Genomic DNA, 22,239 nt, shown 5'->3' with positions numbered 1-22,239 from the left:
CCCCAAAATTCCCTTTTTCCCCCCCAAAATTCCCTTTTTCCTCCCCAACCCCCCCTTTCCTCCCCGAAATCCCGAATTTCCAGCCCGAAATTCCCCTTTTTTTTCTGTCACAAATCCCCCTTTTCCCACCCGGAATTCCCGGGACTGGGGGGTGCTGGAACCGGGGCCTTTATTGAACTGGGATCCGCTGGGATGAACTGGGATCCAACTGGGATGAACTGGGATCTGCTGGGATCCAACTGGGATGAACTGGGATCCACCTGGGATCCGCTGGAATCCAACTGGGATCCACTGGGAGCGGCTCAGTTGGTGGAGGGCCTGGGGGAGAGGAAAACGGGAATCAGGACAGGTGAGAGGGAAACCCCAGGTGTGCCCAGGTGCCCCCAGAGCCCCCCCAGGTGTGCCCAGAGACCCCCAGGTGTGCCCCCAGCTGTGCCCAGGTATATCCCAGGTGCCCCCAGGTGTGCCCAGGTGCCCCCAGCTGTGCCCAGAGTCCCCCCAGGTGTGCCCCCAGCTGTGCCCAGGTGCACCCAGCTGTGCCCAGGTGTGCCCCAGGTGCCCCCAGGTGTGCCCAGGCGTATCCCAGGTACCCCCAGGTGCACCCAGAGCCCCCCCAGGTGTGCCCAGGTGCCCCCAGGTGCCCCCAGGTGCGCACTTTGCCCACTCCACGTTGAGGATGAGGTGGTCGTAGCCGAAGCCGGAGACGCCGGCGATGGCTCGGGCCGCGTCCTCGCGCCGGTGGAAACTGATGAAGGCGAAACCCTGCGGGGAAAAACGGGAAAAACGGGATCAGAAATGGGAAAAATGGAATCAAAAACCGGGAAAAACGGGAAAAACGGGATCAGAAACGGGAAAAATGGGATAAAAACCGGGAAAAACGGGATCAGAAATGGGAAAAACGGGATGGGAACAGGAAAAACGGGATGGGAACGGGATCAGAAACGGGAAAAACGGGATCAGAAACGGGAAAAATGGGATAAAAAACAGGAAAAATGGGATCAGAAACGGGAAAAATGGCATGGGAACGGGAAAAATGGGATCAAAAAATGGGAAAAACAAACAGGGAAAAGTGGGAAAATGGCATTGAAACCAGGAAAAACGGCATCAGAAACAGGGAAAATGGGAAAAACCAGGATAAAAATGGGTGAAATGGGGAAAAACAGGGGGGAAAATGGGGGAAAAATAAGAGAAAAAAATGGGGGAAAAACCAGGAAAAATGGGGAAAAAATGGGGAGAAAACGGGAAAAATGGGAGGAAAAACAGAGCAAAACCAGGAAAAATGGGGAAAACCCAGGATAAAAATGGGTGAAATGGGGAAAAATAGGGGAAAAAATTGGAGAAAAAAACAGGAAAAAGCGGGGGGAAATGGGGGGGGGAAATGGGAAAAAAACAGGAAAAATGGGGGGAAAAATGGGGAAAAAAAACCAGGAAAAATGGGGGGAAAATGGGGAAAAATGGGAAAAATGGGGGGGAAAAATGGGAAAAAAAGGGAAAAAATTTGGGGAAAAACATAGGAAAAATGGGGGGGAAATGGGGGAAAAATGGGAAAAATGGGGGGAAATGGGGAAAAAATGGGAAAAACCCAGGGAAAATGGGGAAAAAATAGTGAAAAAATGGGGGAAAATGTGGAAAAAATAGTGAAAAAACGGGGAAAAAATAGGGAAAAAACCAGGAAAAATGGGGAAAAAACCGGAAAAAAAATGGAAAAAAATGGGAAAAATGAGGACAAACCCAGGAAACCTGGGGCAAAAGGAGGCCAAGGCGGGCTGACCTTGGACTGGCCGGTGGTCTTGTCCTTGGCCAGGTAAATGCGCGAGATGGAGCCGAAGGGGCGGAAGAGCTCCTGCAGGTCGGTCTCGCGCGTGTCCTCCGACAGGTTGGTGACGCGGATGGTGGCGTTGTCGTCGGCTGCGGGGTCACCGGGCTGGGCTCGGGTGTGGCCCAGAGCCACCCAGGTGTGCCCAGAGCCACCCAGGTGTGGCCCAGGTGTGTCCCAGGTGTGCCCCAGGTGTGTCCCAGGTGTGCCCAGGTGTGTTGAAGGTGTGCCCAGAGTCACCCAGGTGTGTCCAAGGTGTGCCCCAGGTGTGTCTCTCCCCACCCAGGTGTGTCCCAGATGTGTTTCTCTCCCCACCCAGGCATGTCCAGGCATGTCCCAGGTGTGTCCCAGGTGCGTTTCTCTCCCCCAGGTGTGTTTCTCTCCCCACCCAGGTGTGTTTCTCCCCCCCAGGTGTGTTTCTCTCCCCCCAGGTGTGTTTCTCTCCCCCAGGTGTGTTTCTCTCCCCCAGGTGTGTCCCAGGTGTGTTTCTCTCCCCACCCAGGTGTGTTTCTCTCCCCCCAGGTGTGTCCCAGGTGTGTTTCTCTCCCCACCCAGGTGTGTTTCTCTCCCCCCCAGGTGTGCCCAGGTGCATGTCTCTCCCCCCCAGGTGTGTCCCAGGTGCGTTTCTCTCCCCACCCAGGTGTGTTTCTCTCCCCCCAGGTGTGTCCCAGGTGTGTTTCTCTCCCCACCCAGGTGTGTTTCTCTCCCCCCCAGGTGTGCCCAGGTGCCCCCCAGGTGTGTCCCAGGTGTGTTTCTCCCCCCCCAGGTGTGTTTCTCTCCCACCCAGGTGTGCCCAGGTGTGTTTCTCTCCCCCCCAGGTGTGTTTCTCTCCCCACCCAGGTGTGTTTCTCTCCCCCCCAGGTGTGTGTCTCTCCCCACCCAGGTGTGCCCAGGTGCGTTTCTCTCCCCCCCAGGTGTGCCCAGGTGTGTTTCTCTCCCCCAGGTGTGTTTCTCTCCCCCCCAGGTGTGTCCCAGGTGCGTTTCTCTCCCCCAGGTGTGTGTCTCTCCCCACCCAGGTGTGCCCAGGTGTGTCCCAGGCGTGCCCAGGTGTGTGTCTCCCCCCCAGGTGTGCCCAGGTGCGCTCACCGCGGCGGTTGGGCTGCATGGACTCCCCGCGCCGGCTGGCGCCGTCCCTCAGGCTGGGCGGCACGTACTTGCCCGTCTTGCTCACCTGGGCCGCCACCGGCTCCGGCTCTGCACGGGGGGACAGGGGAGGACAGGTGAGGGACAGGTGAGGGGACAGGTGAGGGACAGGTGAGGGACAGGGGAGGGACAGGTGAGGGACAGGTGAGGGACAGGGGAGGGACAGGTGAGGGACAGGTGAGGGACACATGGGGACAGGTGAGGGACAGGGGAGGGACAGGTGAGGGACAGGGACAGGTGAGGGACACATGGGGACAGGTGAGGGACACATGGGGACAGGTGAGGGACACATGGGGACAGGTGAGGGACAGGTGAGGGACAGGTGAGGGACAGGGGAGGGACACATGGGGACAGGTGAGGGACAGGTGGGGACAGGTGAGGGACAGGTGAGGGACAGGTGAGGGACAGGTGGGGACAGGTGAGGGACAGGGGAGGGACAGGTGAGGGACAGGTGAGGGACAGGGACAGGTGGGGACAGGTGAGGGACAGGTGAGAACAGGTGAGGGACAGGTGAGGACAGGTGAGGGACAGGTGAGGGACACATGGGGACAGGTGAGGGACAGGTGGGGACAGGTGGGGACAGGTGAGGGACAGGTGAGAACAGGTGAGGGACAGGGGAGGGACAGGTGAGGGACACATGGGGACAGGGGAGGGGACAGGTAAAGGAGGCAGGGACAGGTGGGAGCACAGGTGAGACCCCAACCCCTGTGACCTCAGAGGAAAATGGGGGAAAAATCAGGAGGAAAAAAAAATCAGGGGAAAATTCCCCCAAATTCCCCCAAAAATCCTGGAAATTTGGGGTTCCTATCCCTGGGAAGTTTCTGCTTCTCGCCCGTGGACAGCCCCAGCTGCTCCTCCCGCACGGGGCCACCACGGGGCCACCACGGGGCCACCACGGGGCCACCACGGGGCCACCACGGGGACACCACGGGGACACCGGGGCCACGTAACCACACAAAAACGGGGAAAGATCAGGGAAAATTCCCCAGAATTCCCAAAAAATTGGATTTTTGGGTTCCCACCCCTGGGAAGTTTCTGCTTCTTGCCCGTGGACAGCCCCAGCTGCTCCTCCCACACGGGGACACCACGGGGCCACCACGGGGACAGCGGGGCCACCACAACAACAACGGGGCCACCACCGCTCACAGCATCACACGAAAACAGGGGAAAATCAGGAAAAATTCCCCAGAATTCCCAAAAAAAGCGGGATTTGGGGTTCGTACCCCCGGGCAGTTTCTCCTTCTCGCCCGTGGACAGCCCCAGCTGCTCGGCCAGCTCCTTCTGCATGGGCCCCAGCGTGTCCTTGTAGGGGCAGCGCGTGGTCCAGTGGTCGCCCTTGCAGATGCGGCACGAGACGATCTTCTGCCCCTTGAGCTTGTTCATGGGGTCCTCCTCCTCCTGGCAGTTCAGGTCCTGCGGGACAGGGGGGCACACCTGAGCGCACCTGGGGAGAGCTGGGGGCACCTGGGGACAGCTGGGGACACCTGGGCACACCTGGGGGCACCTGGGGACACCTGGGGGCAGCTGGGGGCAGCTGGGGACACCTGGGGACAGCTGGGGACACCTGGGGGCACCTGGGGACAGCTGGGGGCACCTGGGGAGAGCTGGGGACACCTGAGCACACCTGGGGGCACCTGGGCACACCTAGGGGCACCTGGGGACAGGTGGGAGTGGGGCACACCCAGGGATGTTCATGGGGTCCTCCTCCTCCTGGCAGTTCAGGTCCTGCGGGACAGGGGGGCACACCTGAGCGCACCTGGGGGCACCTGGGGACACCTGGGGACAGCTGGGGAGAGCTGGGGACAGCTGGGGGCACCTGGGACACCTGGGGACACCTGGGGACAGCTGGGGGCACCTGGGGACAGCTGGGGGCAGCTGGGGACAGCTGGGGGCACCTAGGGACAGCTGGGGGCACCTGAGCACACCTGAGGGCACCTGGGGACACCTGGGGGCACCTGGGGACAGCTGGGGACACCTGGCTCAGGGACACACCTGGAACTCCTTGAGAGCTCCCAGGGACAGGGACACATCAGGGGCACACCTGCACACGCCTGTGTCACACACCTGTGTCACACCTCAGCACACCTGTGTCCCACCTGTGTCCCACCTGTGTCCCACCCGTGTCCCACCCGTCCCCACCTCCTTGCTGGTGATGAAGGTCATGAAGACGTCGTCGCTCACGGTCGTCGTGGCCACGTTGGGCCCGGGGGCGTCGAACTCGGAATTCCCGAATTTCTTCCAGTTCTGGGGGGAGGGAAAAAGAGGGAAAGGAGCCTGAAAATCCTGGGAAAAACCACGGGAAGGGGGAAAATGTGGGAATGGCATCCCCGTGCCCACGGGAGTCACCTGTGCCAGGGGAATCAACCCCCTTCTTCCCATTCCCAATCCCAGGCCAATCCCATTTTTCCCATTCCCAATCCCATTTTTCCTGTTTTTCCCATTCCCAATCCCAGGTCAATCCCGTTTTTCCCAATCCCATTTTTCCCATTCCCAATCCCAGGTCAATCCCATTTTTCCCGTTTTTCCCATTCCCAATCCCAGGCCAATCCCATTTTTCCCATTCCCAATCCCATTTTTCCCGATTTTCCCATTCCCAATCCCAGGTCAATCCCGTTTTTCCCATTCCCAATCCCAGGCCAATCCCGTTTTTCCCATTCCCAATCCCATTTTTTCCCATTTTCCCCATTCCCAATCCCAGGCCAATCCCATTTTTCCTGTTTCTCCCATTCCCAATCCCAGGTCAATCCCATTTTTCCCATTCCCAATCCCAGGTCAATCCCATTTTTCCCATTTTTCCCGTTTTTTCCCATTCCCAATCCCAGGTCAATCCCGTTTTTCCCATTCCCAATCCCAGGCCAATCCCGTTTCTCCCCTCACCTTGCGCCTGGCCACGGCCTTGGAGGCTTTGCGGGTCTCGATCCGGAACGTTCGGATGATCTGGGAACGGGAAAAACGCGGGATTGGGGCTGGGAAACCCCAAAAATCCCCCCAAATCTGGGAATTCCTGGAAAAACCTGAGCCCAAAAATTCCGGAGTTCTTGGAACACCTGATCCCCCAAAAAACTGAATTTGGGGTCACCCTGGAGGGCCTGAGCCCAAAACCCCCAAATTTGGGAATTCTTGGAAAAGCCTGAGCCCAAAACCCCCAAATTTGGGAATTCCTGGAAAAGCCTGAGCCCCCAAAAACCCCAAATTTGGGAATTATTGGAAAAGCCTGAGCCCAAAACCCCCAAATTTGGGAATTCCTGGAAAAGCCTGAGCCCAAAACCCCCAAATTTGGGAATTCCTGGAAAAGCCTGAGCCCCCAAAACCCCCAAATTTGAGTTACCTGGATCACCTCAGGAGGCAAATTTGGAGTTCAAAGGTGCCAAATTTGGGGTTCAGAGGTGCCGAATTCAGGGCTCAGGTGCCAAATTTGGGGCTCAGAGGTGCAGAATTTGGGGCTCAGGTGCCACCTGAGCTCACCTTGACCTTGCGCCCGTCCTCCTCCTCGCGGTACTCGGTGATGGTTTTGATGTTGCCATTGACGATCTCCTTGGGGGACGGGAGGGGCCCTGGGGACAGGGACAGGTGTGACCCAGGTGTGTCCCCAGGTGTGTCCCCAGGTGTGTCCCAGGTGTGTCCCAGGTGTGTCCCAGGTGTGTCTCTCACCTCCCTTGAGCAGCTCGGCCTCGGCGCTGGAGGGGCCTCCCAGGACCCCGGGCAGGGGCAGATCCTTCAGCAGCTCGCTGGTGATCACCTTGTCTGGGGGACACCTGGGGTCACCTGGGCTCAGGTAACCCAGAACCAACCCCACACCTGGGCTCAGGTAACCCAGAACCAGCCCCACACCTGGGCTCAGGTAACCCAGAACCAGCCCCACACCTGGGCTCAGGTAACCCAGAACCAACCCCACACCTGGGCTCAGGTAACCCAGAACCAACCCCACACCTGGGCTCAGGTAACCCAGAACCAGCCCCACACCTGGGCTCAGGTAACCCAGAACCAACCCCACACCTGGGCTCAGGTAACCCAGAACCAGCCCCACACCTGGGCTCAGGTAACCCAGAACCAGCCCCACACCTGGGCTCAGGTAACCCAGAACCAACCCCACACCTGGGCTCAGGTAACCCAGAACCAACCCCACACCTGGGCTCAGGTAACCCAGAACCAGCCCCACACCTGGGCTCAGGTAACCCAGAACCAGCCCCACACCTGGGGAAGTCACCCCAGCCTTGCCCAACCCTTTCAACAGCTCTTTGTCCCCAAGGACACAGGTGGCACCCCTGACAGGTGTCCCCAGGTGTCCCCAGGTGTCACTCACCATCCTCTCCTCCTTCCTCCTCCACCTGGTCAGCCCAGCTGGGCTTGGAGCTGCGGAGACAGGACGGCCTCAGGTCGCGGTGTCCCCTCCCTGTGCCACCCTCAGGTCCCGGTGTCCCCTCCCTGTGCCACCCTCAGTCCCTGTGCCCGTGTCCCCTGAGGGTCCCTGTGTCCCCTCCCTGTGCCACCCTCAGCGTCCCTGTGCCCGTGTCCCCTGAGGGTCCCTGTGTCCCCTCCCTGTGTCCCCTCAGGGTCCCCTCAGGTCCCGGTGTCCCCTCCTGTCCCCTGCCTGTGCCACCCTCAGGTCCCTGTGTCACCTCCTTGTGTCCACTAAGGTCCCTGTGTCACCTCCTGTCCCCTCCCTGTGTCCCCTCAGGTCCCGGTGTCCCCTCAGGGTCCCGTCCTGTGCCCTGTGTCCCCTCAGGGTCCTGGTGTCCCCTCCCTGTGCCACCCTCAGATCCCTGTGTCCTCTCAGGGTCCCCTCAGGTCCCTGTGTCCCCTCCTGTCCCCTCCCTGTGTCCTCTCAGATCCCTGTGTCCCCTCCCTGTGTCCTCTCAGGGTCCCCTCAGGTCCCTGTGTCCCCTCCTGTCCCCTCCCTGTGTCCCCTCAGGTCCGTGTCCCCTCCTGTCCCCTCCCTGTGTCCCCTCAGGTCCCGGTGTCCCCTCAGGGTCCTGCTGTCCCCTCCCTGTGTCCTCTCAGGGTCCCCTCAGGTCCCTGTGTCCCCTCCCTGTGTCGCTCTCCCGTCCCGTGTCCCCTCAGGGTCCCCTCCCTCACCGCCCCCTTCCCCTCACGGCCACAGCCCCGCCCGAAGCCCCCGGGACCTCTGGGACATCAAACCGGGACCATCCGAGACACCCAACCGGGTCCGCCCGACCCCGGGGCACCGCCGTGGCCCCGCTCCCGGATCCCAGACCCCGCGCCCCGATTCCCGGTCCCCGATTCCGATCCCGGTTCCCAATCCCGGTCCCGGTCCCCTCGCCGCTCCCCTCACATCGCCTCAGGCCCGATGCCCCCTCCACGCCCCCCCGCCGCTCCCGCCGCACCCCCAGCCCCGCTCCCGCCCCCGCTGCCGGTTCTCGTCCCCGCTGCCGGCTCCCAGCGCCGTTTCCCGGCGCCCTTCCCGCCGCTCCCGCCCTCACTCGTAGTCCCCGGTCGGCATCGCCTCCGCCGCCCTCACGCCGCCACACGGGAAAGGCCGCGCGCCACTTCCGGCCCGCGCGCGTCACTTCCGGCGGGGAGGACGCGGGAAAGGGCCGCGCGCGGGGCATGGCGGGAAGCGGTTGCTAAGCAACGCCGCCATGAGGGTTGCGGCCTACTCGTAGCGCGGCGGGAGAGAATTGTTTATAACTTATAGGCGCGATTTATTTGAAGAAATATTACAACATATAAAAACTACATAAAGTATCGAGTTCCAACTTGTACAAAGCGGCCGCGGGGGTGGGGGGGTTCGGTACAATGCGATAAAAACGGGGGAGCGGGGCCGGGCCCTGAGGGGGTTGAGGGGAGGCTGAATCAGCACAGAGAGTGTGGAGAGAGGAGAATTAAAAAAAAAAAAATAAAAAATAAACGAAAGGCAAACAGGAAAAATAAAAAAAAAAATTGTAAAAAGAAGAAGAAAAGCCGGGGGGGTGGAAAAAAAAAAGGTGGGGGGAGAATTTTTTTAAAAAAAAAAAATTCAAGGGGAAAGTAAGAGGTTAAAAAAGGGAAAAAGAGGGGAAAAAAGGAGAGAAAAAAAAGCAAGGGATATAAAGAAGGGGGAAAAATAAAAAAAGGGGAGGAAAGGAGCAGAGAAAAAAAGAGGGGAAAAAAAAAAAGAAGAGGGAAAAGGAGGCGGGAAAAAAAAAAGGAAATAAAAGAAAAAAAAAAAAAAAGCCAAAGCAAAGCAAAAGGCAAACCAATCCCCAAATCAGCCAAGCCGCCCCCTCCGGCCCCCCGGGCTCCGCCCGGTGTCCGAGGGCTCAGCCGGACGCGTCCATCGGCTCCAGCGGCGCCATGAGCGGCCCTGGGGACAACAGGGAGGGGACACTGAGGGGACAGCGAGGGGACAATGAGGGGATAATGAGGGGATAATGAGGGGACAGTGAGGGGACAGCGAGGGGACACTGAGGGGATAATGAGGGGACACTGAGGGGACAGCGAGGGGATAATGAGGGGACAGTGAGGGGATAATGAGGGGACAGTGAGGGGATAATGAGGGGACAGTGAGGGGACAGTGAGGGGACACCGAGGGGACAGTGAGGGGACAGGGAGGGGACAATGAGGGGATAATGAGGGGACAATGAGGGGACACTGAGGGGACAGCGAGGGGACAGTGAGGGGACAATGAGGGGACAATGAGGGGACAATGAGGGGATAATGAGGGGACAGTGAGGGGACAGTGAGGGGACAGTGAGGGGACAGTGAGGGGACAGTGAGGTGATACCACAGGCACACCATGGGGACACTGTGGGGATATTGTGGGGACACCGAAGGGACACCGTGGGGACACCACAGGGACACCGAAGGGACACCGAGGGGACACCGAAGGGACACCGAGGGGACACCGAGGGGACACCGAGGGGACACCGCGGGGACACCGAGGGGACACCGAGGGGACACCACGGGGACACCGAGGGAACACCGAGGGGACACCGAGGGGACACCGAGGGGACAACGAGGTGACACCGCGGGGACACCGAGGGGACACCGCGGGGACACCGCGGGGCGGTCACTCACCGGCCGTGTCCTGGCGCAGTTTGGCCACAGCGCAGGCCTTGATCTCCAGCCCGATGGCCTTGGCCAGGGGAGGTGGCACCGCATTGCCCACCTGGGGGGACAGCAGGACATGGGGACAGGGGACATGGGGACATGGGGACAGAGGGACACAGGGACAGGGGACATGGAGGACAGAGGGTGTGGGAGAGGGGACAGAGGGACAGGGACAACGGACAGGGATGGGACAGGGACACAGGGAACACGGACAGAGGGGACAGAGTGACAGGGGACAGCAGACACAGGGGACAGGAGACACAGGGACAATGGGGACAGTGGGACAACAGACACTGGGAAAAATGGGACAATGGATATGGGACAATGGGACATCGGGACACAGGACAGTGGGGACATTGGGACACAGGGCAATGGGGACACAGGGCAATGGGACACAGGACAGTGGGGACAATGGGGACATTGGGACACAGGACATCGGGACACAGGACAATGGGGACAAGGGGGACATTGGGACACAGGACAATGGGGACAATGGGGACATTGGGACACAGGACAATGGGGACATTGGGACACAGGACATTGGGGACATTGGGACACAGGGCAATGGGGACACAGGGCAACGGGACACAGGACATTGGAGATGAGGGGGACATTGGGACACAGGGCAATGGGACACAGGACATCGGGGACAATGGGACACAGGGCAATGGGGACATTGGGGACATTGGGACACAGGACAATGGGGACATTGGGACACAGGACAATGGGGACATTGGGACACAGGGCAATGGGACACAGGACATTGGGGACAATGGGGACATTGGGACACAGGACAATGGGGACATTGGGACACAGGGCAATGGGACACAGGACATCGGGGACATTGGGACACAGGACAATGGGGACATCGGGACACAGGACAGTGGGGATATTGGGACACAGGACAGTGGGGGCATTGGGGACATTGGGACACAGGACAATGGGGACAGCGGGGACATTGGGACACAGGACATCAGGGACATCGGGACACAGGGCAATGGGGACAATGGGGACATTGGGACACAGGACAATGGGGACATTGGGACACAGGACATTGGGGACATTGGGGACATTGGGACACAGGACAATGGGGACATTGGGACACAGGGCAATGGGACACAGGACATTGGGGACAAGGGGGACATTGGGACTCAGGACATCGGGACACAAGACACCGGGAAAACGGGACGACAGAGGCCGAGACAAAGGGCCAGGGTGCGTGGGGACAGCGGGGACAAGGGGACAGCGGGGACAAGGGGACAGCGGCTCCGGGGCACACCGACCTGCCTGTGCTTGTCCAGGATGTTCCCGAAGAGGCGGTAGGTGTCCGGGAAGCCCTGGGAGCGCGCGCACTCCCGCACGCTGACCACGCGGTGCTGCTCGGGGTGCAGCACCCGGCCCTGCAACGGCCACCGCAGCGCCGCCGTCGGGACACGGGCGACGTCGGGGACATCGGGGAGCGCCAAACCCGACATCGGGGACATCGGGGACATCGGGGAGCACCAAACCCAACCACGGGGACATCGGGGACATCGGGGAGCACCAAACCCAACCATTGGATCATGGGGACATTGGGGAGCACCAAACCCCACCATGGGGACATTGGGGACATTGGGGAGCACCAAACCCAACCACGGGGACATCGGGGACATCGGGGAGCACCAAACCCGACATTGGGGACATCGGGGACATTGGGGAGCACCAAACCCAACCACGGGGACATTGGGGACCATCAAACCCCACCCATGGGTTGGGACACGATGACCATTGGTCACCACCAACCCCACCCATGGGTTTGGACCACGATGACCATTGGTCACCACCACCAACCCCACGCAGGGGTTTGGACCATGATGACCATTGGTCACCACCACCAACCCCACCCATGGGTTGGGACATGACGGCCATTGGTCACCACCACCAAACCCCACCCATGGGTTTGGACCACAATGACCATCGGTCACCACCAAACCCCACCCATGGGTTTGGACCACGACGACCATTGGCCACCACCACCAAACCCCACCCTCTGGCAACGCCTCCCCGTCCCCACCTGCTTGCCCATGGGCTCGGGGTTGGTGACGGTGGTGCTGAAGAACCCGTCCCACTCCAGGCGCCCGTAGAGCCCGGCCCAGTGGTTGTGCCGGTTGCCGGTGTGCGGGAGGCACCACGGGATCAGGGTGTTGAACTGCCGGTCGGCCGGGTCGCACGGCTTCCCTGGGAAACGCCGGAAACAAAAGACCCAAAAAAAAAAAACAAAACAAAACAAAAAAAAAACAAAACAACAAAACAAACCCACCGAAAAACCCCGGAATTTCGGGAAAAAAGGCAACACCCGCCCGGCCGGGGACGCGGTCGCCGAGGTTCCGCCACCCACCTTCGGCGCAGGAGCAGACGCCGCGCAGGGCGCCGGAGCTGCTGCGGCCGTTCTTGCGCTCGTGGTGGGTGTAGCGCAGCTTCCGGGTGGTGGTGCCGTCCGACAGGCGCACCTCGATGTTGGGCAGGTCCCGCCAGTCGGAGCCCGGCGCCAGCGGGATGTGCCGCATCCGCGCCGCCACCAGCGCGCTCATGTCCTGCCGAGGCCGGGACGGCGTCAGCGCGGGCGGGGCGGGGGACAACGGGGGGAGAGGGGCACCACGGGGGGTGTTGGGCACCATTGGGGGGTGTTGGACACCATTGGGGGGTGTTGGACATCATTGGGGGTGTTGGACACCATTGGGGGATGTTGGACACCATTGGGGGTGTTGGGCACCATTGGGGGTGTTGGGCACCATTGGGGGGTGTTGGACACCATTGGGGTGTCGGACACCACTGGGGGACGTTGGGCACCATTGGGGGATGTTGGGCACCATTGGAGGTGTTGGACACCATTGGAGGTGTTGGACACCATTGGGGATGTTGGGCACCATTGGGGGTGCTGGGCACCATTGGGGGTGTTGGACACCATTTGGGGTGTTGGGCACCATGGGGGGTGTTGGGCACCATTGGAGGTGTTGGACACCATTGGGGGATGTTGGACACCATTGGGGGATGTTGGGCACCATTGGGGGACGTTGGACACCATTGGGGGGTGTTGGACACCATTGGGGGATGTTGGACACCATTGGGGGTGTTGGACACCATTGGAGGTGTTGGACACCATTGGGGGTGTTGGGCACCATTGGGGGTGTTGGGCACCATTGGGGGGTGTTGGGCACCATTGGGGGTGTTGGACACCATTGGGGGATGTTGGACACCATTGGGGGGTGTTGGACACCATTGGGGGGTGTTGGGCACCATTGGGGGTGTTGGACACCATTGGAGGTGTTGGGCACCATTGGGGGTGTTGGATACCATTGGGGGATGTTGGACACCATTGGGGGATGTTGGACACCATTGGGGGTGTTGGACACCATTGGAGGTGTTGGGCACCATTGGGGGTGTTGGACACCATTGGGGGTGTTGGGCACCATTGGGGGATGTTGGACACCATTGGAGGTGTTGGGCACCATTGGGGATGTTGGACATCATTGGAGGTGTTGGACACCATTGGGGGTGTTGGATACCATTGGGGGATGTTGGACACCATTGGGGGATGTTGGACACCATTGGGGGTGTTGGACACCATTGGAGGTGTTGGGCACCATTGGGGATGTTGGACATCATTGGAGGTGTTGGACACCATTGGGGGTGTTGGATACCATTGGGGGGTGTTGGACACCATTGGGGGGTGTTGGACACCATGAGTGGATATTGGACACCTCCCCCATTCCCAAACCTCCACCATTCCCAACACCACCATTCCCAAACCTCCACCATTCCCAAAACCTCCACCATTCCCAACACCTCCCCCATTCCCAAAATCTCCACCATTCCCAACACCACCATTCCCAACACCACCATTCCCAGCACCTCCACCATTCCCAAAACCACCACCATTCCCAAACCTCCACCATTCCCAAACCTCCACCATTCCCAAACCTCCACCATTCCCAACACCACCATTCCCAGCGGTTCCCCCCATCCCGATTTTGGGCGCGGCCACGCCGGGAAGCCCCGGGGCCGCTGCCCCGCCCCGATCCCGGCGCTGGGATCCGTTGGGATCCGTTGGGATCCGTTGGGATCCGCGCTCCCACCTTGCAGATGTGATCCCTGAGGATGGGCTGGTACTGGGAGCCGCGGATCTGGCGCTGGAACCACGACTGCGGCTCGCCGTTGTAGGAGATCTCCAGCGCCGAGGCGCCGTTCCGGATCTCCGGCAGGTCCGACATCGTGTCGCGCACCGTGATGGTGCGGAACGGGCCCGAGTACGTCCTGCGGCGGGAGAGCGGGACCGTGAATCCCCGGCCCGGAATTCCCAGCCCGGAACAATTCCCAGCGCCCAAATCCTGATGCCAAACTCGCAACAAGGAAATCCCCAGCGCTGAATTCCCAACACGGAATTCCCGATGCCGAAATCCCGGCCCCAAATTCCCGACGCTGAATTCCCAACATGGAATTCCTGACACCGAACTCCCGGCCCCGAATTCCCGATGCTGAATTCCCAACACAGAATTCCCAACACGGAATTCCCGATGCCGAACTCCCAGCCCCGAATTCCCGATGCTGAATTCCCAACACGGAATTCCCGATGCCGAACTCCCGGCCCCAGATTCCCGACGCTGAATTCTCCTCGTGGAAATCCCAACACGGAATTTCCAACGCAGAATTCCCGGCACCGAATTCCTGGTGAATTCCCAAGGTTGAATTCCCAAACTGAAATTCCCCGACTCGGAATTCCCAACGCCCGATTCCTAAACTGAAATTCCCCGTCTCGGGAATTCCCAACGCCCGATTCCCAAACTGAAATTCCCCGACTCGGGAATTCCCAATGCCCGATTCCCAAACTGAAATTCCCCGGCTCGGGAATTCCCAACGCCCGATTCCCAAACTGAAATTCCCCGGCTTGGAATTCCCAATGCCCGATTCCCAAACTGAAATTCCCTGGCTCGGAATTCCCAGTGCCCGATTCCCAAACTGAAATTCCCCGGCTTGGAATTCCCAATGCCGGATTCCCAAACTGCAATTCCCCGGCTCGGGAATTCCCAACGCCCGATTCCCAAACTGAAATTCCCCAGCTCGGGAATTCCCAGTGCCCGATTCCCAAAACCGGAATTCCCAAAACTGCAACTCCCTGGTCTTAGGAATTCCCGATGCCCGATTCCCAAACCGAAATTCCCCAACTCTGAACTCCCAACGCCCGATTCCCAAAACCGCAACTCCCCGGCTCGGAATTCCCAAAACCGCGACCCCGGGCCTGGGAATTCCCAACGCCCGATTCCCGGTTGGAAATCCCCGGTGCCGGGAATCCCGCGGGAGCTGACCGGGTGATGTTGCTGACGAACTTCTTGTCGTCCACCACGACGCTGAGCTGGCAGGCGCGCGGCGCGAAGACGTGCAGCGGCTCCGGGAACAGCGGCAGCCGCTCGCCCGGCGCCGCCGCCAGCACGATGGCACGGCGCCGCGTCTGCGCCACGCCGTACTGCCCGGCCTGCGGGGAAAACGGGAATGGGAATGGGAATGGGAATGAGAAACGGGAATGGGAATGGGAACGGGAACGGGAATGGGAAACGGGGAACGGGAACAGCGGCAGCCGCTCGCCCGGCGCCGCCGCCAGCACGATGGCACGGCGCCGCGTCTGCGCCACGCCGTACTGCCCGGCCTGCGGGGAAAACGGGAATGGGAATGGGAATGGGGAATGGGAATGGGAAACAGGAATGGGAAACGGGAACGGGAACAGCGGCAGCCGCTCGCCCGGCGCCGCCGCCAGCACGATGGCACGGCGCCGCGTCTGCGCCACGCCGTACTGCCCGGCCTGCGGAGAAACGGGAATGGGAATGGGAAACGGGAATGGGAAACGGGAATGGGAAAGGGAACGGGAACAGCAGCAGCCGCTCGCCCGGCGCCGCCGCCAGCACGATGGCACGGCGCCGCGTCTGCGCCACGCCGTACTGCCCGGCCTGCGGGAACAACGGGAATGGGAATGGGAATGGGAACGGGGAATGGGAATGGGAAAGGGAACGGGAACAGCGGCAGCCGCTCGCCCGGCGCCGCCGCCAGCACAATGGCACGGTGCCGCGTCTGCGCCACGCCGTACTGCCCGGCCTGCGGGAACAACGGGAATGGGAAACGGGAATGGGAAATGGGGAACGGGGAATGGGAACGGGAAACGGAAATGGGAATGGGAACGGGAATGGGAAACGGGAACAGGAATGGGAACAGGAATGGGAAAAGGAAACGGGGAACGGGAATGGGAACGGGAACGGGAATGGGAACGGGAACGGGAATGGGAAACGGGAACGGGAACAGCTGGAGCCGGAAATGGGAAATGGGAACGGCTGGAGATGGAACAGGAAATGGGAACGGCTGGAGATGGGAACAGGAAATGGGAACGGCTGGAGATGGGAACAGGAAATGGGAACGGCTGGAGATGGGAACAGGAAATGGGAACGGCTCAAGATGGGAACAGGAAATGGGAACGGCTGGAGATGGGAACAGGAAATGGGAACGGCTGGAGATGGGAACAGGAAATGGGAACGGCTGGAGACGGGAACAGGAAATGGGAATGGCTGGAGACGGGAACAGGAAATGGGAATGGCTGGAGATGGAACAGGAAATGGGAACGGCTGGAGACGGGAACAGGAAATGGGAACGGCTGGAGACGGGAACAGGAAATGGGAACGGCTCAAGATGGGAACAGGAAATGGGAACGGCTGGAGACGGGAACAGGAAATGGGAACGGCTGGAGATGGAACAGGAAATGGGAACGGCTCAAGATGGGAACAGGAAATGGGAACGGCTGGAGATGGAACAGGAAATGGGAACGGCTGGAGATGGAACAGGAAATGGGAACGGCTGGAGACGGGAACAGGAAATGGGAACGGCTGGAGATGGAACAGGAAATGGGAACGGCTGGAGATGGAACAGGAAATGGGAACGGCTCAAGATGGGAACAGGAAATGGGAACAGCTGGAGATGGAACAGGAAATGGGAACGGCTGGAGATGGGAACAGGAAATGGGAACGGCTGGAGATGGGAACAGGAAATGGGAACGGCTGGAGACGGGAACAGGAAATGGGAACGGCTCAAGATGGGAACAGGAAATGGGAACGGCTCAAGATGGGAACAGGAAATGGGAACGGCTGGAGATGGGAACAGGAAATGGGAACGGCTGGAGATGGGAACAGGAAATGGGAACGGCTGGAGACGGGAACAGGAAATGGGAACGGCTCAAGATGGGAACAGGAAATGGGAACGGCTCAAGATGGGAAACGGGAAGAGCTGGAGACGGGAAACGGGAATGGCACCAGACATTGCCCTCATGGAGATGATGGGAATGGCCCCGGGCATTCCACCCATGGAGACGGGAATGGGCCCAGAGACACCCGAGGAGTCAACTCCTCCTTTGGAGGGGACAATTCCTGAAGGACACGAGTGTCCATGGCCACCTGGAGCCCTCATGGAGATGGGAACGTCCCCAAAGCCACCCGAGGAGTCAACTCCTCCTCTGGAGCATCAGCTGACCAAGTGGGAATCGGCCAATTCCCAACGAGTTCCATCCCTTTGGGAACGTCCCCAGGGAGCGACGCCACCGACGCCTCTCGGGGTCCCAAAAAAGGGATTTTTGCCCCCAAAAGGAGCCCTGGAGACCCTACCTGGAGCACCCCGAAGGTGCACTGGTAGCCCATGCGCACCAGGCAGCGCAGGGTCAGCTTGAGCACCATGGACCTCTTGAAGGACACGAAATTCCGGACGTTCTCCAGCAGGAAGAAGCGCGGCCGGTAATAATCGCAGTAACTGCGGGGACAGCGGGAGCAGGGTGGGGTTTGGGGTCAAAAAAAATCCTCCAAACCCGTGAGGGGACACCAGAAAATCCTAAAAAAAAATCCTCCAAACCCACCAGGGGATCCTGGACAGGGTCTGACCCCAAAAAACTCCTCCACGCCCATCAAAAGACACCAAAAAATCCAAAAAATCCCCTCCACATCCACCAGAAGACACCAAAAAATCCCAAAACCTCCTCCACATCCACCAGGAGACACCAAAAAACCCCAAAAATCCTCTCCACACCCATGAGGGGACACCAGAAAATCTTACCAAAAAATCCTCCACACCCATGAGGAGAAACCAGATAGGATCTGACCCCAAAAATCCCCTCCACTCCCACCAAAAACACCAAAAAATCTGCTCCACACCCACCAGGAGACACCAAAAAATGCCAAAAAAATCCTCTCCACACCCACCAGAAACACCAAAAAATCTGCTCCACACCCACCAGGAGACACCTAAAAATCTGCTCCACACCCACCAGGAGACACCAAAAAATCTGCTCCACACCCACCAGGAGACACCAAAAAATGCCAAAAAAATCCTCCAAACCCATGAGGGGACACCAAAAAACCCCAAAAATCCTCTCCACACCCACCAGAAACACCAAAAAATCTGCTCCACACCCACCAGGAGACACCAAAAAACCCAAAAATCCTCTCCACACCCACCAGGAGACACCAAAAAATCCTCTTGACACCCACCAGGAGACACCAAAAAAATCGTCTCAACACCCACCAGGAGACACCAAAAAAACCCCCAAAAATCCCCTCCCCGCCCCACCTGAGGAAGGAGACCACCAGGGAGTTCTTGAACTTGGAGTAGGTGCGGGAGTTGAAGCGGTTCATGCCGCTGAAGCCCTGGCACGGCGGGCCGCCGCACAGCATCTCCACGTCGCCCTTCTGCGGCAGCTTCTGGCCCAAGGAGTTGGTCTTCTCGCCGGCCATGACCAGCTTGAGGAGCACGTTGCAGTCCTCGGTGAACACCGTGCTGCCGGGGTTGTTGAGCCGGAACGCCTGCGCCGCCGGCTCCCACATCTCGATGGCCCACAGCGTCTCCGACACTCCTGGGACGGGGAAACGGCCGCGGCGCGGCGGGGTGGGGTTGGGGTGGGGTTGGGTGGGCAACGGGCGCTGGGGATGGGCGTTGGGATGGGTGTTGGGAATGGGGAATGGGCGCTGGGATGGGCAGGGACGGGCGTTGGGAATGGGGATGGGCATTGGGAATGGGGAATGGGCGCTGGGGGTGGGCGTTGGGATGGGCAGGGATGGGCATTGGGAATGGGGATGGGCGTTGGGAATGGGGAACGGGCGCTGGGGGTGGGCATTGGGAATGGGGAATGGGCGCTGGGGATGGGCGTTGGGATGGGCATTGGGAATGGGCAACGGGTGCTGGGGGTGGGCGCTGGGGGTGGGCATTGGGATGGGCATTGGGAATGGGGATGGGCATTGGGAATGGGGAACGGGCGCTGGGGGTGGGCGTTGGGATGGGCATTGGGAATGGGGAACGGGTGCTGGGGGTGGGCATTGGGAATGGGGAATGGGGAACGGGCGCTGGGGGTGGGCGTTGGGAATGGGGACGGGCATTGGGAATGGGGAATGGGCGCTGGGGGTGGGCGTTGGGATGGGCAGGGATGGGCATTGGGAATGGGCATTGGGAATGGGGATGGGCATTGGGAATGGGGAACGGGCGCTGGGGATGGGCATTGGGAATGGGGACGGGCATTGGGAATGGGGAATGGGCGCTGGGGGTGGGCGTTGGGATGGGCAGGGATGGGCATTGGGAATGGGCATTGGGAATGGGGATGGGCATTGGGAATGGGGAATGGGCGCTGGGGATGGGCGTTGGGATGGGCATTGGGAATGGGGAATGGGCACTGGGGATGGGCATTGGGATGGGCATTGGGAATGGGGATGGGCATTGGGAATGGGGAACGGGCGCTGGGGATGGGCATTGGGAATGGGGAACGGGCGCTGGGAATGGGGAACGGGCGCTGGGGATGGGCGTTGGGATGGGCGTTGGGATGGGCATTGGGAATGGGGATGGGCGCTGGGGATGGGAGTTGGGATGGGCGTTGGGATGGGCAGGAATGGGCATTGGGATGGGCACTGGGAATGGCGAATGGGCATTGGGTACTGGGAATGGGTACTGGGAATGGGCATTGGGAATGGGCATTGGGAATGGGGAATGGGCATTGGGTACTGGGAATGGGTACTGGGAATAGGCATTGGGAATGGGGAACGGGCACTGGGGATGGGCGTTGGGATGGGCATTGGGATGCACATTGGGATGGGCACTGGGAATGGGGAATGGGCATTGGGTACTGGGAATGGGTACTGGGAATGGGCATTGGGAATGGGGAATGGTAATGGGGAATGGGAATGGGTATTGGGGAATGGGAATTGGGAATGGGTACTGGGAATGGGCACTGGGAATGGGGAATGGGAATGGGCATTGGGTACTGAGAATGGGTACTGGGAATGGGCATTGGGAATGGGGAGTGGGAATGGGTACTGGGCACTGGGAATGGGCACTGGGAATGGGCACTGGGAATGGGCACTGGGAATGGGCAGGGACGGTCAGGGCTGGGCGGGAATTTCCAGACCCCGGCACAGGGAACACCCAGCACATCTGCCCACCCCCAGGTTGTTTTCCGGCCCTTTCCGAGCCCGGACAATCCCCGGATTCCAGGACCCGGACCTCACCCGCCTGGTGGAAGCCCTCGGAGAGGCCCCCGCAGCCGGAGAAGACGTCCAGCGTCCGGAGCTTGGGCGCCTGGAGCTTGGCCGGCTCCTGCTCGCTCTGCTCCGCGCTCGGCGCCTTCCCTTTGCCTTTCCCTGGAAAAACCCCGGCTCGTTCCCCGCTCTTCCTCCTCCTTCCCTCCTCCTCCTCCTCTTCCGGCAATCCATCGCTTCCCAGAGCCTTTTCCGCCCCCTTTTTTACCCTTTGGAATCCATTTCCCGCTCCTTTTTGTTTCTTTTTTTTTTTTCCCCTTTTTCCCGCCCCGTTTTTTTCCGGCCTCACCTTTCCCTTTCCCCTTGCCCTTCCCTTTGTTCCCGGAGCTCCGGGCGTGGTTGGGAGGATCCTCAAAGCTCTTGGTTTTGGCATTGTAAGCCTGGAAAAAAAAACCCCAAAAACCCCCCCAAAATCCCCAGGATTTGGGATTGGGCACGAGGAGCTTTTCCAGCTCGGGAACGGCGCCGGGATTGTCAAAATCCCGTTGGAATCAGGGATTGGATCCGTGATTCCCTGACAGCAGAACGCCAGGGACACATCCAGAGACCCCAGGAACTCATCCAGACCCTCCCTGGACGATTCCAGACCTCCAGGAACTCATCCAGACCCTCCCTGGACAATTCCAGACCTCCAGGAACTCATCCAGACCCTCCCTGGACAATTCCAGACCTCCAGGAACTCATCCAGATCCTTCCTGGACAATTCCAGACCTCCAGGAACTCATCCAGATCCTTCCTGGACAATTCCAGACCTCCAGGAACTCATCCAGATCCTTCCTGGACAATTCCAGACCTCCAGGAACTCATCCAGACCCTCCCTGGACGATTCCAGACCTCCAGGAACTCATCCAGATCCTTGATAAACCCAGTTTGGTGTCCAGGATTTACTCCCTAAGATGCTGGGATCAGCCCCAAATCCAATCACTCCATGGAAAACTCCAACTTCCCTCCATCCCTGGGGTCTCCAGACCTCCAGGATCATCTCCAGCCCCTCTGGAACTCATCCAGACCTCCAGGAATTCATCCAGATCCTCGAAAACCCAGCTCAGCATCCGAAATTTGCTCCCCAAAAATCTCAGAACCGGCCCCAAATCCAATCCCTCCATGGAAAACCTTCCTGGAGACACCGGCTCCTCCGTTTCCCTCCATCCCTGGGGTCTCCAGACCTCCAGGAACTCATCCAGATCCTTGAAAACCCAGCTCAGTATCCAAAATTCGCTCCCCAAAAATCTCAGAACCGGCCCCAAATCCAATCTCTCCAAGGAAAAGTCCCAAAACCCTCCTGGAGACACCGGCTCCTCCGTTTCCCTCCATCCCCGGGATCTCCAGACCTCCAGGACCATCCCCAGCCCCTCTGGAACTCATCCAGATCCTTGAAAACCCAGCTCAGCATCCAAGCTGAACTCCTCACAATCTCAGAACCGGCCCCAAATCCAATTTCTCCAAGGAAAACCGGCCCCAAAACCCTCCTGGAGACACCGGCTCCTCCATTTCCCTCCATCCCTGGGATCTCCAGACCTCCAGGAACTCATCCAGATCCTCGAAAACCCAGCTCAGCACCCAAAACTGGCTCCCCAAAACCCTCCTGGAGACACCGGCTCCACCACTTCCCTCCATCCCCGAGATCTCCAGACCTCCAGGACCATCCCC

General features: G+C 59.7%; 2 protein-coding genes across 5 annotated transcripts in view; both read right to left on the bottom strand.

Annotated features, from left to right (window-relative positions):
* Positions 1-152: 152 nt before the first annotated feature.
* EIF3G (eukaryotic translation initiation factor 3 subunit G) lies at positions 153-8,493 on the bottom strand. Of its 4 annotated transcripts, none has more exons than XM_058424380.1 (12): positions 8,401-8,458; positions 7,263-7,312; positions 6,611-6,724; positions 6,425-6,513; positions 5,837-5,896; positions 5,099-5,203; positions 4,183-4,372; positions 2,903-3,010; positions 1,772-1,908; positions 656-762; positions 261-318; positions 153-197 (listed from the first exon to the last, which is right to left on the bottom strand). In XM_058424380.1, exons 1-11 carry the CDS (start codon positions 8,418-8,420, stop codon positions 303-305), a joined length of 996 nt encoding a protein of 331 aa, XP_058280363.1. In that variant the 5' UTR covers positions 8,421-8,458; the 3' UTR covers positions 153-197; positions 261-302. The 4 variants fall into 4 exon arrangements, with proteins under 4 accessions (XP_058280363.1, XP_058280362.1, XP_039909871.1 ...); XM_058424379.1 differs by having other exon boundaries at positions 153-218; positions 8,401-8,455; XM_040053937.2 differs by having other exon boundaries at positions 153-318; positions 6,611-6,703; positions 8,401-8,493.
* A 434-nt stretch (positions 8,494-8,927) lies between these two features.
* DNMT1 (DNA methyltransferase 1) overlaps positions 8,928-22,239 on the bottom strand; it is a gene marked incomplete at its 5' end in the record, with an annotated part of 30,187 nt that continues 16,875 nt past the window's right edge. Inside the window, 11 exons of the mRNA XM_040053936.2 lie at positions 8,928-9,263; positions 9,977-10,067; positions 11,293-11,409; positions 12,063-12,226; positions 12,387-12,582; positions 14,125-14,302; positions 15,352-15,518; positions 17,683-17,824; positions 18,638-18,920; positions 20,560-20,691; positions 20,879-20,969. Of these exons, the coding sequence (XP_039909870.1) occupies positions 9,220-9,263; positions 9,977-10,067; positions 11,293-11,409; positions 12,063-12,226; positions 12,387-12,582; positions 14,125-14,302; positions 15,352-15,518; positions 17,683-17,824; positions 18,638-18,920; positions 20,560-20,691; positions 20,879-20,969 (1,605 nt within the window). The remainder of the gene's footprint in view (positions 9,264-9,976; positions 10,068-11,292; positions 11,410-12,062; positions 12,227-12,386; positions 12,583-14,124; positions 14,303-15,351; positions 15,519-17,682; positions 17,825-18,637; positions 18,921-20,559; positions 20,692-20,878; positions 20,970-22,239) is intronic.

Source organism: Hirundo rustica, unplaced genomic scaffold (genome assembly GCF_015227805.2).
Source record: "Hirundo rustica isolate bHirRus1 unplaced genomic scaffold, bHirRus1.pri.v3 scaffold_270_arrow_ctg1, whole genome shotgun sequence".
NCBI classification, from domain to species: Eukaryota; Metazoa; Chordata; class Aves; order Passeriformes; family Hirundinidae; genus Hirundo; species Hirundo rustica.
Note: the sequence above shows the minus strand (reverse complement) of the source record. Positions and strands in the feature narration are given on the sequence as shown.